The sequence below is a fragment of the Rattus norvegicus genome, chromosome 1 (assembly GCF_036323735.1).
Source record: "Rattus norvegicus strain BN/NHsdMcwi chromosome 1, GRCr8, whole genome shotgun sequence".
NCBI lineage: Eukaryota > Metazoa > Chordata > Mammalia > Rodentia > Muridae > Rattus > Rattus norvegicus.
Window position 1 is genome coordinate 79,041,680 of NC_086019.1, and position 16,581 is coordinate 79,058,260.

General features: G+C 40.1%; 1 protein-coding gene across 9 annotated transcripts in view; it reads right to left on the reverse strand.

The window, feature by feature from the left end:
- The window catches only part of Lilra5 (leukocyte immunoglobulin like receptor A5), a 61,996-nt gene that overhangs the window by 29,815 nt on the left and 15,600 nt on the right, over positions 1-16,581 (reverse strand). For 2 of the 9 annotated variants that reach the window (XM_063274891.1, XM_008758988.4), the window contains exons 2-7: positions 8,720-8,902; positions 8,208-8,243; positions 7,756-8,040; positions 7,313-7,618; positions 4,425-4,475; positions 1,561-4,296 (exon numbers count right to left, since the gene is read on the reverse strand). In XM_063274891.1, the coding sequence (XP_063130961.1) occupies positions 4,121-4,296; positions 4,425-4,475; positions 7,313-7,618; positions 7,756-8,040; positions 8,208-8,243; positions 8,720-8,759 (894 nt within the window). In that variant the 5' untranslated portion in view covers positions 8,760-8,902 and the 3' untranslated portion in view covers positions 1,561-4,120. Of the gene's footprint in view, positions 1-1,560; positions 4,297-4,424; positions 4,476-7,312; positions 7,619-7,755; positions 8,041-8,207; positions 8,244-8,394; positions 8,663-8,719; positions 8,903-16,581 lie in introns of those variants that run through there. The other 7 variants (XM_063274901.1, NM_001076793.2, XM_063274892.1 and 4 more) reach the window with 7 other exon arrangements.

Genomic DNA, 16,581 nt, shown 5'->3' on the forward strand with positions numbered 1-16,581 from the left:
CAGGAAGTCAAGGCTGGACCCCCCGCCCCCACCCATTGTAGGGGAATGTCAGGGCAGGTAGGGGAGAAAGGGAGGGATGATGGGTGAGGGAACACCCTTATAGAAGAGGGGGTTGGCGGATGGCATAGGAGGTTATGGGTGTGAAACCAGGAAAGGGGATAATACTTGAAATATAAATAAAAACATATCCAATAAAAGAACTATACAAAGGGGGAAAAAGAAACAAAGAGAACAATACAAAGAATCAGCAAAACCAAAAGCTGTTTCTTTGAGAGAATCAACAAGATAGATAAAGCCCTAGCCAAACTAACTAAAGGGCCCAGAGGTAGTATCCAAACTAACAAAGTCAGAGATGAAAAGGGAGACATAACAACAGAAACTGAGGAAATTCAAAAAAATCATCAGATCCTACCTATAATAGCCTATACTCAACAAAACTGGAAAATCTAGATGAAATGGTTTGTTTTCAAGATAGATACCATAAACCAAGCTTAAATCAAGAGTAGGTAAACTTTCTAAACATGCTCATATCCCATAAAGAAATAGAAGTCATTAAAAAAAATCTTCCAACAACAACAACAACAACCACGCCCAGGGCCAGATGGATTTAGTTCAAAATTCTACCAGACCTTCAAAGAAGACCTGATACCAATATTCCTCAAACTATTCCATAATATAGAAACTGAGGGAACACTACCTAATTCAGCCTATGAAGCCACAATCACTCTGATACCTAACTACACAAGGATCCTACCAAAAAAGAGAACTTCAGACCAATCTCGCTCATGAATATTGATTCAAAAATACTCAATAAAATTCTTGCAAATGGAATCCAAGAACACATCAAAACCATCATTCAGCATGACTAAGTAGGCTTCATCTCAGGGAGGCAAGGTTGGTTCAATATACAAAAATCTATTAAAATAATCCACCGTAAAAACAAAGTCAAAGAAAATAGATGCAGAAAAAGCATTTGCCAAAATACAACACCCTTTCATGTTAAAAACATTGGCGAGATCAAGAATTCAGGGCCAATACCTAAACATAATAATGGCAATATTCAGAAAATCAACAGTCAATATCAACTTAAATGGAGAGATATTGAAGCAATTCCACTAAAATTAGGAGCAAGACAAGGATGCCCTCTCTCCCTGTATCTATTCAATCTAGTACTTGAAGTTCTAGCTAGAGCAATAAGACAACAAAAGTAGATCAAAGGGATACAAATTGGCAAAGTGAAAGTCAAGATATCACTATTTGCAGACAAAATAATATTGAATCTATAGTGTGATTGTTATTATTGACTCTTAGGTAGGTCTAAGTGGGAAAAAGGAGTCGTACTCCTCCAAGGTTTTTGCTTCAGTTCCAGCCTCCTGTTCTGTCCTGCTTTAGTTCCTGCCTTCCTTTCAGGTTGAACAGTGACCTGGGAGCTATAAGATGACATAACCTGTTCCTCTCCCTTAATGCTTTTGATCCTGATGCCTTATCACAGAAGTAGAAAGTTAACTAGGGCAGGGTGTTACAACAGTCAGCATGCACCTTATACATGAGACTGACATGTATGAGAATATATTTTATTGTTAGTAATGCAAAGATATATTATCAAATTTGATCCAATGTATAGACCATGAACAAGGCATTTATACATACTTGTAAGTCTGAGTCATTGATGAAGTAATTAATATCATCTATTAATTAATATCAACAAGGGAAAACAAAAGCATACATAATGAAGGCATTTGTGTAGATAAATAGTATTTGTCACTTTCTTTTTTATAATTTTATTTAATCTTTTTTTACAGTCCAGATTTTTATCCCTGTCCTGGTCTACCCTCTGACTGTTCCACATCCCATAACTCCTCTGCCCACCCTGCCTCCAAGAGGATGTCCCCACCCTCCCAAACCCTCTCCTCTCACCCAACCTGACCTCTCCACTCCCTAGGGCCACCAATCTCTTGAGGGTTAGGTGCATCTTCTTTGACTGAGTTCAGGCCCTGCAGTCCTCTGTGTATATGTGATGGGGACATTATATTAGCTTGTGTGTGCTACCTGTTTGGTGGTTCAGTATCTGAGAGATCTCGGGGTCTAGTTTAGTTGAGACTGCTGGTCCTTCTACAGGTTTGCCCTCCTCCTCAGCTTCTTGCAGCTTTTCCCTAATTCAACCACAGGGATCAGCAGCTTCTGTCCATTGATTGGGTGTAAACATCTGCATCTGACTCTTTCAGCTGCTCTGCTTGGTGGGTCTTTCGAGGGCAGTCATGATAGGCCCCTGTTTTGTGAGCACACTATGCACAATTAAAGAGAACTGGAAACAGATAAATTTTCCATCTGAATAAGATAATAAATATACTGAATTTAACATTATATAACATAAGTCAAATTTTAAATCAGGAAGAAGACAACAATATCCCTTCTTTCTATAGAATGTTCAGGTTTCTATGTAAAACCCTAACGATTGCAGTAAGGCCAGTAGGTAAATTAAATTCTCTCACATTAGGAAGAATTGTAAGTGGCATTGAGGATAACATAAAAAAGTAATCACTCAAAACTGTCTTCATTGAACTAATCAAAATTTACAGCAAAATGGTTCAAGATTATTGATTCATTTACATGCCAGCTGCTTTTATAAATACATGCAATAAACACTGAAATTTTCAATTTAAAAATATACTTCAATTCTAAACTCCTCATAAATGGCATTCTACTTGGGTGATGGAGTTGCTTGTGATGTGATTATGTACTGTAATTAAGGATAGCCAACCACACCAGAATGTATGGGAAAGATTAATATTTTTCTGAATTTACTATATAAGTGCTGTATTTACATCATTTCTAACTCTCCCTTTTTTTCTCCAATTCTTCCCATGCCTCCTCATACTCCTTCCAAAATTCATAACCTCTTCTTTTCCTCTTTTTTCTTTTCTTTTATTGGATATTTTCTTTATTTGCATTTCAAATGTTATCCCCTTTCGAAGTTTCCCCACTAGAAACCTTCCATCCCACCCCCACCTCCTACCTCATAAGGGTGCTCCCCTATCCACCCAGTACCCCCTGCCTCCCTGTCCTGTCATTCTCCTACACTGGGGCATCAAGCCTTCACAGGGCCAAGGGACTCTCCTCCCACTGATGCCCTACAAAGCCATCCTCTACTACATATACAGCTAGTGCCATGGGTCCCTCCATGTGTACACTTTGGTTGGTGGTTTAGTTCCAGGAAGATCTGGGGAGTCTAGTTGGTTGATACTGTTGTTTTTCCTATGGGGTTGCCAACCCCCTCAGTTACCTCAGTCCTTTCTCTAACTCCTCCACTGGGGATCCTGTTCTCAGTCCAATGGTTGGCTAGGAGCATCTGCCTCTGTATTAAAAGCCATGTCAGCAGTAACCCTACCAAAGAGTTCCTTCAAATGCAAGTATGTTGATTGCAAGTCTTCTATTTCAAGAAAACTACATTAAAAAACGTGTGTTAAAAACTGAGGGTTCCAGTGAACGTGATTGTTTGGGGGAGGGCGGTAATGGGGGGAGGATGGAGAGGAGAACAACCATATAGAAGGGGAGGGGGGAGGGGTTAGGGGAATGTTGGCCCGGAAACCGGGAAAGGGAATAACATTAGAAATGTAAATAAGAAATACTCAAGTTAATAAAAAAATAAATAAATAAAAAACTGAGGGTCCAAGAGACAATGCTGTGTCATCCTTTACACTAGGATCTTGTTTTGCATTTAGAAAACTGATTTTTGAGCATTATTTTTACTATTTAAGCTAGCTTCCTTGTTTTAAGTAGAGATGAAGAAGGCTCATGAGGCAAGTGGGGAATGTGGTAGCATATAATAAAGGAAAAGAGGGAAGGCAGAAGATACACAAAATTAGGACCCAAACCTGACTGATGAAACAAGACTGTTCCTTCTTCTTTATTGGAGGTGGAAAGAGAGAGAAGACTGTCAGCTAACATACACATCAAGGTGAAGAGATAGCCAAATGATTGGCTATAGAAGACCTTTCCACCAGACTACCCAGGTGCTTCCCTACACTCAAACCACTTTTCCTCCCTTGTATGTTCTCTGAAAATGGTTCCCTACTATAGTCCCAGATTTTTCTTACAGAACCACCTGAGATCCTTGGACTTATCCCCAGGTCTCTGCCACCATGAAAAATGTACTGCTTTCTCTTCCTGCTGCATGTTGTGTCCGTCTTTGGCTATGCTGAGCTTCAAACAGCAGAATGCCAAGAATCACAAGAATGAAGACTGACACCCCCATCCTGATGAGATTCTCCATCGTGTAATCCTGGTGCTGTGAGACTGGAGATTATAGAAAAAGAGGTCACAGAGGTTCGGGCAGAAGAAAGTCAGTCTAGTAGTCTGCTTCCCCTGGACAGGATTTTTATCTTCTGTATTGAATCCTATGGCTAAGAATTCTGTTTACCTACCTGTCTTGGGGTGTGATATGTTTGGTGATAGCCCGAGGGGCTGAGCTGCTTCTAAGAACCAAAGGAAAAACATAGGATGTGTGAAATACTTGAAACCCAAATGTTTTCTCCTAGGTCCTATGTTTTTATTTTCTTCCTTCTTCCTTCACCCTCAACATTATTTTAACAGAAATGACATTTAAAGAAAAAGCCAAGTCAGGTATGGTGGCCCACACCTTTAACCCCAGAACTTGGGAGGGCAGAGGCAGACAGATCTCTGTGAGTTGGAGACCAGCCTGATCTATATAGTGGGTTCCCAGCTAATCAGGACTAGTTAGACCCCCTCTCAAAAACTTCTCTCTCTCTCTCTCTCTCTCTCTCTCTCTCTCTCTCTCTCTCTCTCTCTCTCTCTCTCTTCCCTCTTTCTCCTTTTCTCTCTCATCTCTCCCCTCTTTTTTCTCTTTCCTCTCTCTCCTCTCTCTTTTCTCTCCTCTCTCTTCTCTCTCCTCCCTCCTCTCTGCCCCTCCCTCTACCTCTACCTCTACTCCCTCTTGCACAGAATATGGAGACCATCACAGAAATCTGGTCAAAATACAGAGAACAACTAAGCATGAGGGAGGTGCCCAACCCTAACTGATACAGTTACAATACAACCCCTACAGCTAAACTCAGGATATATATCATAAGAGAATTCAGAAATATTATAAGAACCTGAGGACCAGAACATCTGCTGTAAGATAGTGTGTTCTATGTCAATGAGTCTTACCCATGAACTTATATATGTGTATGTGTATGTATATGTATATATGCACTTGTCTAGACAAGACCTTCATGGTAACATCAGATGACATACCAGTGTGGATAAGTGAAATGTTATAGGATCCTACCCTTAGTTGAGGAAGCTACAGACAATGGATTGCTGCTGTGAGAGGAAAATTCAGTCTTTTCCAGGTATGCGCCCCTGGTAAGTTATCCAATCCCAAGTTGTGAGCCCTAAACACACATACTTTTAAGCAACACTAAATGTCTCATTGCATATACATACAGCAAGTTGTATTTATATATACATACATATAACAAGATTAATGAAAAAGTAATGATTTGAGAGAGAGTGAAGGATACATAGAATCTGGAAGAAGAAAGGAAGGAGCATAAATAATGCAAATACAGTTCTTATCTCTAAAATTATTTTTAAAATTAAAATAAATGTAAAGAATTAAAACAAAAAGAATGGGAAATTTTATTTATACTGATTTTACTGTAAATTTTCATAGGAAAATTTTTATAAATATTCCAAGCATCTTAGTTTTTTGTTGTTTGTTTGTTTGTTTGTTTGTTTGAGACAAAAATCTTTTGTAACTTTGGCTGTCCTGAAACTTGCTAGGTAGACAAGGCTGGCATGAGATCTGTTTGTCTCTGTCTCTTGAATCCTGGGATTAAAAGTGTGTACTACCATGCTTGTCAAGTCCAAATTTCTTAATTTAATTTCTTACTCTGTTTCTTTCTCAGACACTTCATCTGTCTCTTCCTCATTCATTTCTTAATATCTTTCTGTCATTCATTTTCTTATTTCCTTCCTCCCTTCCAGTTTTCCTGTCTTCTTTTCCTCCTTTCTTTTCTTTGGGATAGTGTCTTACATAGCCCAAACTAGCCTTCAACTCACTATATCACTTAGAATGACTTTGAATTTCTGATTCTCCTGCTTTTACTTTCTGAGTGCTGTAGTTACAAGTACCAATCATGGTTCCCAGTGTACTTAGTGCCAGGGCCTCCTGCATGCTAGACAATTATTCTGCCAACTGAGCTACAACTCTGGCCCTGGATTTCAATAAAACTTATCATTAGAAGCAAGAGTTCTCCTTCGACAGGAAATGAGTGAAATCTTAAGCTCAGACAGAACAGGTGGAGGTCCTCTTATCTAAGACCTTGAATTCCACAGGCAGTCTAACAGATAGGGTTATTATGAGTTTCAACAGCTACACTTTTAGGTGTCCCTAAGAGGGGAAGCTTCAGCACTCCTAGAGAATTCTGCCTGATACTGCTGATCTAGGAGCCATTGATCTTAGACACACAGAAAGGAAGGAGCTACTCTCCCCTTGGTCAGAAAAAAAGGAGGGTATATTATTTTCAGTGATACTTCTGGGTCACTTAGTCTCCATAGGATGCCATGGAGCCTCACTTCAGTGAGAAGGGGAGTGCGACAGGGAGTTATCCTAGAGGAAGAGAGATGGGGGAAGTGTTGACTATTTCTGAACCTGACTCTGATAATGTGGACCTCTTCCTGCTTTCACAGACTCTGCTCCTACCCCACTTCCTGGTCTGTTGCTCCTAAGATCCTCATTCTTCATCCTGGTCACCAACTCTTCTTCCTCAGTTGGTCTGTGCAGTTTTGAGACTCTGAGTGGACCCACTGGACTCCCCAACTATAATCAGGGTTTTCACAGAGTCACTAGGTACTGACTTCTAAGAGATGTTGTGTACACCCTAGCATCTGTAACCAGACCCTGTAGGAGTACTTGCAGAGCACAAAGGGAAGTTGGCCTTCAGAGCCCTGCTTGGTAAATAACAGGCCAGGGTTACAGATGAGGTCACTTCCCTATCCTTTGGACAAAGAAAACTTTTCAAAACCTATGTATAAACAATAGTCAAGTTCTCTCTAGGAGAAAGATTGAGAGTTTTGCCAAGTCAGCAGTGAGTGCTTTTGAGGCAGCCCTAGGGAGAAAATGACCTGGGGGATTGAAAACTGGCACCTGCAAACCACCTGTCCTCTCATATTCTACATGCAAGTGCCACTTCTCTGAATTTGGGGCTTCAGTTCAGTTTCCCTCATCCTCTTACTTCCTGGGACTCCCTTAGCAATAAACTTATGTTGTCAACCACTGATTGAGTCAATGATGGAGCTTCCTCACCTGACACATGTATTTCCAAGAGATCGCTGGGTTCTGACCACACTTGGGGGCTGTTGACATAATAGCCATAACATCTGAACATCCACCTCTGGCTGAGGATCACAGGGCCCATAGGAAACAGGCCCTGGAATTGCCCAGTAGAGTTTATAAACTCTGAGTCCCGGATCAAGGACGGCTTCTGTTCTCCTTCCTTAGTCAGAACAAACCTGTTAAATCCCAGTTGTGAGACACACTGAAGTGTCACAGTCTCCCCTGAGGTCACCACAGTGCTGGACTGGATGGATAGGCTGGGTTTACTATAGAGTCCTAAAAGAGAAAGTTGTAGCATGTTAAGTGGACTTAACCAACCTACAATGCCTTCCAATGTTGATCTGTGATACAAGACACTCTTGATAGTAGACCCATTTCCTGAGGGCAGAACTTGGGACTGGGTATTCTCTCACCTGTCACTACAAGCTCTAGAGGATCACTGTGCTCTGACCACCCTGAAGGGGTCTTATAGTAACAGCGGTATATCCCTCCATGTTGTTGTTCAATTGATGAGATCAAGAACTGAGCCTTGTTTGTGGCCTTTGGAGTGTTCTTTGTGCGCCAAGGATGTGGACCCCCCTCTTTAAAAAGACGGTATTCCTGGGCCCCTGTCGTCACTTCACATAAGATGGTCACCTGCTTCCCTCTGGCAACCAATGATCCTGGCTGAACACTGAGGGTTGGCTTGTGGGGATTCCCTGCAAAGAAATGAGAGACACAGTCAGAGGACATGCCCCCTCAGATTTCAGCCTTCAGCTCTAGCACCCCTTCCCTGGTATCACCTGATGCTCTTGAGCCCCATTGAGCAAGGGTAGCTTCAGATCCCCAGTGAGGAATGATCTGGAACAGTTAGACATGTACTCACCTTCCAACCCCGAGGTCTCTTGGCCCAGATTCAGCCCTAGAAGAGAATCCCCTATGAAAACTTTGCCCTTAGCACCTACCTCAGTGCTCCTTCCCTTCACTGAAATCTCTTAAGCACCCTGGAGTTTCCTGATTGGCTAGAACCTGGCTGTATGGCCATTATTACCCTTCTCCTCTTCAAATTTTACCCAGATAGAGCACGGCTGTGAAGATGAAGGTCATGGCACCGTCTCTTGGTGGCTGCAATTGTACTTGTGGGAGAGACCACAGTGTCTGGCTAGATAGACGAATATCACTAAGTATGAGATCTTTAGAGAGGCGGGATTTCTAGAATCACATGATTACACAGAGGAACCTTCAGAATACACACAAGAAGGGGAAACAGCCCTCCCTAGGCGACTACCTCATATTTCTCCAGAGCTGTGACTTGGCTGGGCTCCAGAAATTCTTACAGATATGGTCATCTTGCTTAACCTCACTTATTAAAAATGCAGCAGCAAATAGCTTTGTTACCTTCCTTTGCTGGCTCCTTCCACTCTTTCAGCACATCCATCCACAGCCGTGGGGTTTCCTTACATGGATCAGTTATCTTGTAGCCATAAAAATTTGGGGATGATGCAGATTGATATTGCTGGGTGGGTGCCAAGTAGCAGGCACACTGAGCATTCAACTGTGTCTGTCACATGGAGCTTCACTCTGAGCGTGGAGGAGAACACACAGAGATGAGGAAGGAAATAGGTGTTCTTGTGATTCTGAGAGTGAGTGTCGCTGTGGCCTGAAGAACCCCTCCCAACATAGACCTCCCTTTATTTTCTTAGTGATGTCATCTGCCCCCTTATCTCTGAGAACAGTATTCAGAGATGTTCTTGTCCTCCTCACTGTTTATGTTTTTCCTGGGGCTGTGCTATCCTTGCTGGAATAAGGTTTGTTTTCTCCCTAGGACCTCCATGTTACTCATTGTTTGTGCCAGTTTGAAGACTAGTTTTTCATTGCTGAGGTTCCTCATTTGGAACCTGTTTGCAAGCACTTCACTACTTAGATTGAGTATTGAATTGTGTCATGATATCTGGGACATTCATGAGTTCAGCAGTTTTCATTACCACTTTAAAATGTTATCCCTTTTCAGTTTTTCCCCTATGCAATTCCCCCACCCCATGGTTCAATGGGGATGCTCCCCCACCCACCCACCCCCTCTTGCTTCCCCACCCTGGCATTCTCCTATACTGGGACATCAAACCTTCACAGGACCAAGGGACTCTTCTCCTATTGATGCCCCATAAGGCCATCCTCTGCTACATATTCGACTGGAGCCATGGGTCCCTCCATGTGTACACTTTGGTTGGTGGTTTAGTCCCTGGGAGCTCCAGTTTGTCTGGTTGGTTGATATTGTTCTTCCTATAGCATTGCAAACCACTTCGCCTACTTCAGTCCATTCTCTAACTCCTCCATTGGAGACCCCGTTCTCAGTCCTATTGTTGGCTGTGAGCATTTGTATTTGTCAGGCTCTGGCAGAGCTTTTCTGGAGAGCTATGTAAGGCACTTGTCAGCATGCACTTCCTGGCATCTGCCTGAGTTTAATGACTACATGTGGGATGGATATCAAGGGGTGGCAGTATCTGGATGGCCTTTCCTTCAGTTTCTGCTCCACTCTGTCTCTGTATTTCCTCCTCTGAGTATTTTGCTCCTCCTTCTAAGCAGGACAAAAGCATCCAAACTTTAGTCTTCCTTCTTCTTGAGCTTCATGCAGTTTGTAAATTGTGTCTTGGATACTTCAAGCTTTTGGGTTAATATCCACTTATCAGTGAATGCCTATATGGTTTCTTTTGCGATTGGCTTACCTTACTCAGGGTGATACTTTCTAGTTCCATCCATGTGCCTAAGAATTTCATGAAGTCATTGTTTTTAATAGCTGAGTATTATTCATTGTGTAAATGCACCATATTTTCTATATCCATTCCTCTGTTGAAGGACATTTGGGTTCTTTCTAGCTTCTGGCTACTATAAATAAGGCTGCTATGAACATAGCAGAACATGTGTTGGTGCATCTTTTAGGTATATGCCCAGAGTGGTATAGCCAGGTCTCAGGTAGTACTCTGTTTGATTTTCTGAGGAACAGTCAGACTGGTTTCCAGAGTGGTTGTACCAGCTTGCAATACCACCCACAATGGAGGAGTGTTCCTCTTTTACCACATCCTCATCAGCATCTGCTGTCAACTGAGTTTTTGATCTTAGCCATTCTGACTGGTATGAGGTATTACAGAGTTGTTTTTGATTTGCATTTTCCTGATGACTAAAGATGTTAAACATTTCTTTAAATGCTTCTTAGTCATTCAGTATACTGCAGTGAGAATTCTTTGTTTAGCTCCATATCCCATTTTAATAGGGTTATTTGATTCTCTGGAGTCTAACTTCCTAAGTTATTTCTATGTATTGGATTAGCCCTCTATTGGATGGAGGATAGGTAAAAGTCTTTTCCCAATCTGTTGGTTACCATTTTGTCCTAATGACAGTGGCCTTTGCCTTACAAAACCTTTGCATATGAGATCCCATTTGTCAATTCTTGATGTTAGAGCATAAGCTATTGTTCGGTTCTGAAAATCCTCTCCTGTGCCAATGTCTTTGAAGCTTTTCCCCACTTTCTCTTCTATTAGATTCAGGATATATGCTATTATGTGGAGGTCCTTGATCCAAATTGGACTTGAGTTTTATATAAGGTGATAAGAATTGATTAATTTGCATTTTTCTACATGCTGACCAACAGTTGAAACAGCACCATTTGTTGAAAATCTTTTTTCCCCTGGGTGGTTTTAGCTCCTTTGTCAAAGATTAAGTGACCATAGGTGTGTAGGTTCATTTCTGGGTCTTCAATTCTATTCCACTGATCTTTCTGCCTGTCTCTATACAATAACATACAGGTTTTTTGTCACTATTGCTCTATAATACAGTGATGGTGACTCCCCCAGAAGTTCTTTTATTGTTTAAAGTAGTTTTTGCTACCCTGGGTTGTTTTGCTATTATAAATGACTCTGAAAATTGCTCTAAGTCTATAAAGAATTGAGTTGGAATTTTGATGGGGATTCTATGAATCTGTAGATCGCTTTTAGCAAGATGGCTATTTTAACTATATTAATAATGCCAATCCAGGAGCATGGGAAATCTTTCCATCTTCTGAGATCTTCAATTTCTTTCTTCAGAGACTTGAAGTTCTTGTCATAAGATCTTTGACTTGCTTGGTTAGAGACCCAAAAATGTATTTGATATTATTTGTGACTATTGGGAAGGGTATCATCTCCCTAGTTTCTTTCTCAGCCTGTTTATCATTTGATTACAGGAAGGCTACTGATTTGTTTGAGTTAATTTTATATCCAGTCACTATGCTGCAGTTGTTTTTCAGGATAAGGAGTTCTCTGGTAGAACTTTTGTGGTCACTTAAGTATACTATTATATCATCTGCAAATAGTGATATTTTGACTTCTTCCTTCCAAATTTGTATTCCTTTGACCTCTTTTTGTTGTCTAATTGCTCTGTCTAGGTCTTCAAGTACTATATTGAATATGTAGGGAGAGAGTGAACAGCCATGTCTAGTGCCTGATTTTAGTGGGATTGCTTCAAGTTTCTCTCCATTTAGTTTGATGTTGACTACTGGTTTACTATATATTGCTTTTACTTTGTTTGCGTATGAGCCTTGAATTCCTGATATTTCCAAGAGTTTTATCATGAAGGGGTGTTAAATTTTGTCAAATGCTTTCTCAGCATCTAATGAGATGATCATGTGTTTTTTTTTCCTTTGAGCTTGTTTACATAGTGAATTATATTGATAGATTTCCATATATTGAACCATCCCTGCATACCTGGGAAAAGCTTACTTGATTGTGGTAAGTGATGCTTTTGATATGTTCTGGGAATTGGTTTGCAAGAATTTTATTGAGTGTTTGAGGGAAATTGGTCTGTAGTACTTTTTCTTTGTTGGGTCTTTTTGTAGTTTACTTACAAGCTTAATTGTGGCTTTATCAAATGAATTGGGTAGTATTCCTTCTGTTTCTATTTTGTGGAATAGTTTGAAGGGTATTGGTACTAGGTCTTCTTTGAATTTTGCACTAAAGTCATATGGTCCTGGGCTTTTTTTTTTTTTTTTGATTGGGAGACTTTTAATAACTGCTTTTAATAACTGTCCCATAAGTTTGGATATGTTGTGTGTTCATTTTAATTAAACTCTAAAAAGTTTTTTTTCTTTATTTTATCCTTGACCTAGTTAACATTTAGTAGAGAGTTGTTTAGCTTCCATGTGTATGTGGCCTTTCTGTTGTTTTTGTTGTAATTGAAGACCAGGCTTAGTCTGTGGTGATCTGCTAGAATGCATGGGATTATTTCAATCTTCTTGTATTAGTTGAGGTCTGTTTTGAGACCCATTATATGGTGAATTTTGTAAATGTTACCATGAGATTCTGAGAAGAAGGTATATTCTTTTGTTTTAGGATGAAATGTTCTATAGATACCTGTTAAATCCATTTGGTTCAAAACTTGTGTTAGTTTCATTGTGCTTTGTTTAGGTTCTGTACCCATGATCTGTCTGTTGATAAGAGTGGGGTGTTGAAGTCTCGCACTATTATTGAGTGAGGTGCAATGTGTACTTTGAGATTTTGTAGGGGTTGGGGACTTAGCTCAGTGGTAGAGCGCTTGCCTAGCAAGCACAAGGCCCTGGGTTCAGTCCCCAGCTCCAAAAAAAGAAAAAAAAAAGAAAAAAGAAAAAAGAAAAAAGAGATTTTGTAAAGTTTCTTTTATGAATGTAGGTCCCCTTGCATTTGGAACACAGATGTTCAAAATTGAGAATTCATCTTAGTAGATTTTCCCTCTGAGGAATATGGGGAGCAAGATTTCTTATCTTGTTTGGATTCAATTTCCTTTAAAGAATGGCCACTGCAAGATTGTCCAGGCCCTAGTAGATGACCCTATACCATTGCACTAATTAGACTCCAGTAAGTTAATTATGAATTATATTATTGTAGCATGAAATTGGGAGGAAACTGTGATGAAAGGTTCAGGGATGGAGTCCATGTAGAAGTATATAAGTGAAGGGTGGATATACAATCAATATAATTTTTATACATACATGAAATTTTCAAAGAATATATTAGAGGAAACTGAAATTAATAGCTAGAACAATTTTCCCATGATATCTTGATGTTAAAATAATTAGTACTTTCAAGTTGACTGTATATCTATACACAAGTATGTGTACACACATGTGCACATGTAGCAATTATCAAAGAGAAAGAAACTATCAATTTGAAATTGGAGAACATGGAAGGGATTGGAAAGAGGAAGTAGAAGTGGTAATAATATAATTACATTGTAATAAAAATTTTATTAAAATGAATAAATCAGAAAACCATGGCAATCAAGCTGCAGGAACCCTGCAGTCCAGACTGCGCCAGGATCTGAAGGGAACCGGTCAAACAGCTTCCTGCACACAAATCCCGTGGGAGGGAGAGCTATAACTTCAGAGGGGCAGACACACCTGGGAAACCAGAAGGTACTGCTCTCTGCCCACATTTCTGACTAGAGGAAAACACCTAGTGCCATTAGGGGCCCCTGTGCACAGGGATCCAAAAGTAGGGGCAGGCATTTCTGGTTGCTGCCCTCACGGAGAGCTGAAACCTAGCCCTGAGGAGCGACTTCAGGCCCAAGGCCAGAGGTAAGACCAACTTTTCTGCTCCAAGTGACCTGCCTGGTAGACTCAGGACACACACCCAAAGGAACAGCTGAGAGCCAGTAGACAGGAATGACTACACGTCTGAAGGTAGAACACTCATTCCCATAAATGGCTGAAAGAAAACAGGAAAAAAGGTCTACAGACTCCTGACACACAGGTCAACAGGACCGGCAAGCCACAGCCAGAAACAGAAGAACAAGGTAACACTAGAGACAAACTGATGGCAAGAGGCAAGCACAGGAACCCAAGCAACAGAAACCAAGAATACATGGCAACATAGGAGCCCAATTCTCCCACCAAAGCAAACACTGAATATCCAAACACACCAGAGAAGCAAGATCTAGATTTCAAATCACATTTGATCATGATGATGGAGGATGTCAACAAAGACATAAAGAACTCCCTTAGAGAAATGCAGGAAAACAAAAGAAAACAAGTAGAAGCTCATACAGAGGAAACACAAAAATTCCTGAAAGAATTACAGGACAATACAATCAAACAGGTGAAGGAATTGGAAATGGAAATAGAAACAATAAAGAAAGCACAAAGGGAGACAACCCTGGATATAGAAAACCAAAGGAAGAGACAGGGAGCCACAGACACAAGCATCACCAACAGAATACAAGAGATAGAAGAGAGAATCTCAGGAGCAGAAGATCCCATACAAATCATTGAAACAACTGTCAAAGATAATGTAAAATGGAAAAAGCTACTGGCCAGAAACATACAGGAAATCCAGGACACAATGAGAAGAAGAAACATAAGGATAATAGGTAGAGAAGAGAGTGAAGACTCCCAAATCAAAGGGCCAGTAAATATCTTCAACAAAATCATAGAAGAAAACTTCCCTAACATAAAGAAAGAGATGCCCATAAAAATACAAAAAGCCTACAGAACTGCAAATGGATTGGACCAGAAAGGAAACTCCTCTCATCACATAATAGTCAAAACACCAAATACACAAAACAAGGAAAGAATATTAAAAGCAATAAGGGAAAAAGATCAAGTAACACATAAAGGCAGATCCATCAGAATTACACCAGACTTCTCACCAGAGACTATGAAAGCCAGAAGATCCTGGACAGATGTCGTACAAACCCTAAGAGAACAGAAATGGCAGCCCAGGTTACTCTATCTAGCAAAACTCTCAATTAACATAGATGGAGAAACCAAGATATTCCATGACAAAACAAAATTTTCACGATATCTTTCTACAAATCCAGCCCAACAAAGGATAATAAATTGTAAAGACCAACTAAAGGAGTCAAACACCCTAGAAAAAGCAAGAAATTAATCATTTTCCAACAAAACAAAGACAAGCACAGAAACATAATCTCATCTCCAAATATGAAGACAAGAGGAAACAACAATAAGTATTCCTTAATATCTCTCAACATCAATGGACTCAGTTCCCCAATAAAAAGACACAGATTGGGCCGGAGAGATGGCTCAGTGGTTAAGAGCACCGACTGCTCTTCCAGAGGTCCTGAGTTCAAATCCCAGCAACCACATGGTGGCTCACAACCATTTGTAATGGAATCTGATGCCCTGTCCTGGCGTGTCAGTGACAGTGTGTTCATATACATAAAATAAATAAATAAATCATTTAAAAAAAAGACACAGATTAACAAACTGGATAGGCAATGAGGACCCAGCATTTTGCTGCCTGCAGGAAACATACCTCAGACGCAAAGACAGACACTACCTCAGAGTAAAAGGCTGGAAAACAACTTTCCAAGCAAATGGTCTGAAGAAGCAAGCTGGAGTAGCCATTCTGATATTGAATATAATCAATTTTCAACTAAAAGTCATCAAAAAAGATAAGGAAAAACACTTGCTATGCATCAAAAGAAAAATCCACCAAGATGAACTCTCAATCTTAATATCTATGCACAAAATACAAGGGCACCTACATACATGAAAGAAACATTATTAAGCTCAAAGATCACATTGCACCTCACACAGTAATAGTAGGAGATTTAAATACCCCACTCTCATCGATGGACAGATCATGGAAACAGAAATTAAACAGAGACATAGACAGACTAAGAGAAGTCATGAACCAAATAGATTTAACAGATATTTATAGAAGATTCTATCCTAAAACAAAAGGATATACCTTCTTCTCACCACCTCATGGTACGTTCTACTAAATTGACCATAAAATCAGTCATAAAACAGGCCTCAACATATACAGAAAGATAGAAGTAATCCCATGTGTCCAATCAGACCACTACTGGATAAAGCTGGTCATCAATAACAATAAGCAAAGAACGTCCACATATACATGGAAGGTGACAATGCTCTACTGAATGATAAGCTGGTCAAGGAAGAAAGAAAGCAGGAAATTAGAGACTTCTAAGAATGTAATGAAAATGAAGGTACAACATACCCAAATTTATGGGACACAATGAAAGCTGTGCTAAGAGGAAATCTCATACCTAAGAGTGCCTGAAGAAAGAAACAGGAAAGAGCATATATCAACAACTTAACAGCACAAAAAAAAAAGCTCTAGAACAAAAAGAAGCAAATAACCTAGGAGGAGTAGAAGGCAGGAAATCAACCAAGTAGAAACAAAAAGGACTATACAAAGAATCAGCAGAACCAAAAGTTGGTTCTTTGAGAAAATCAACAAGATAGATAAACCCTTAGCCAGACTAAC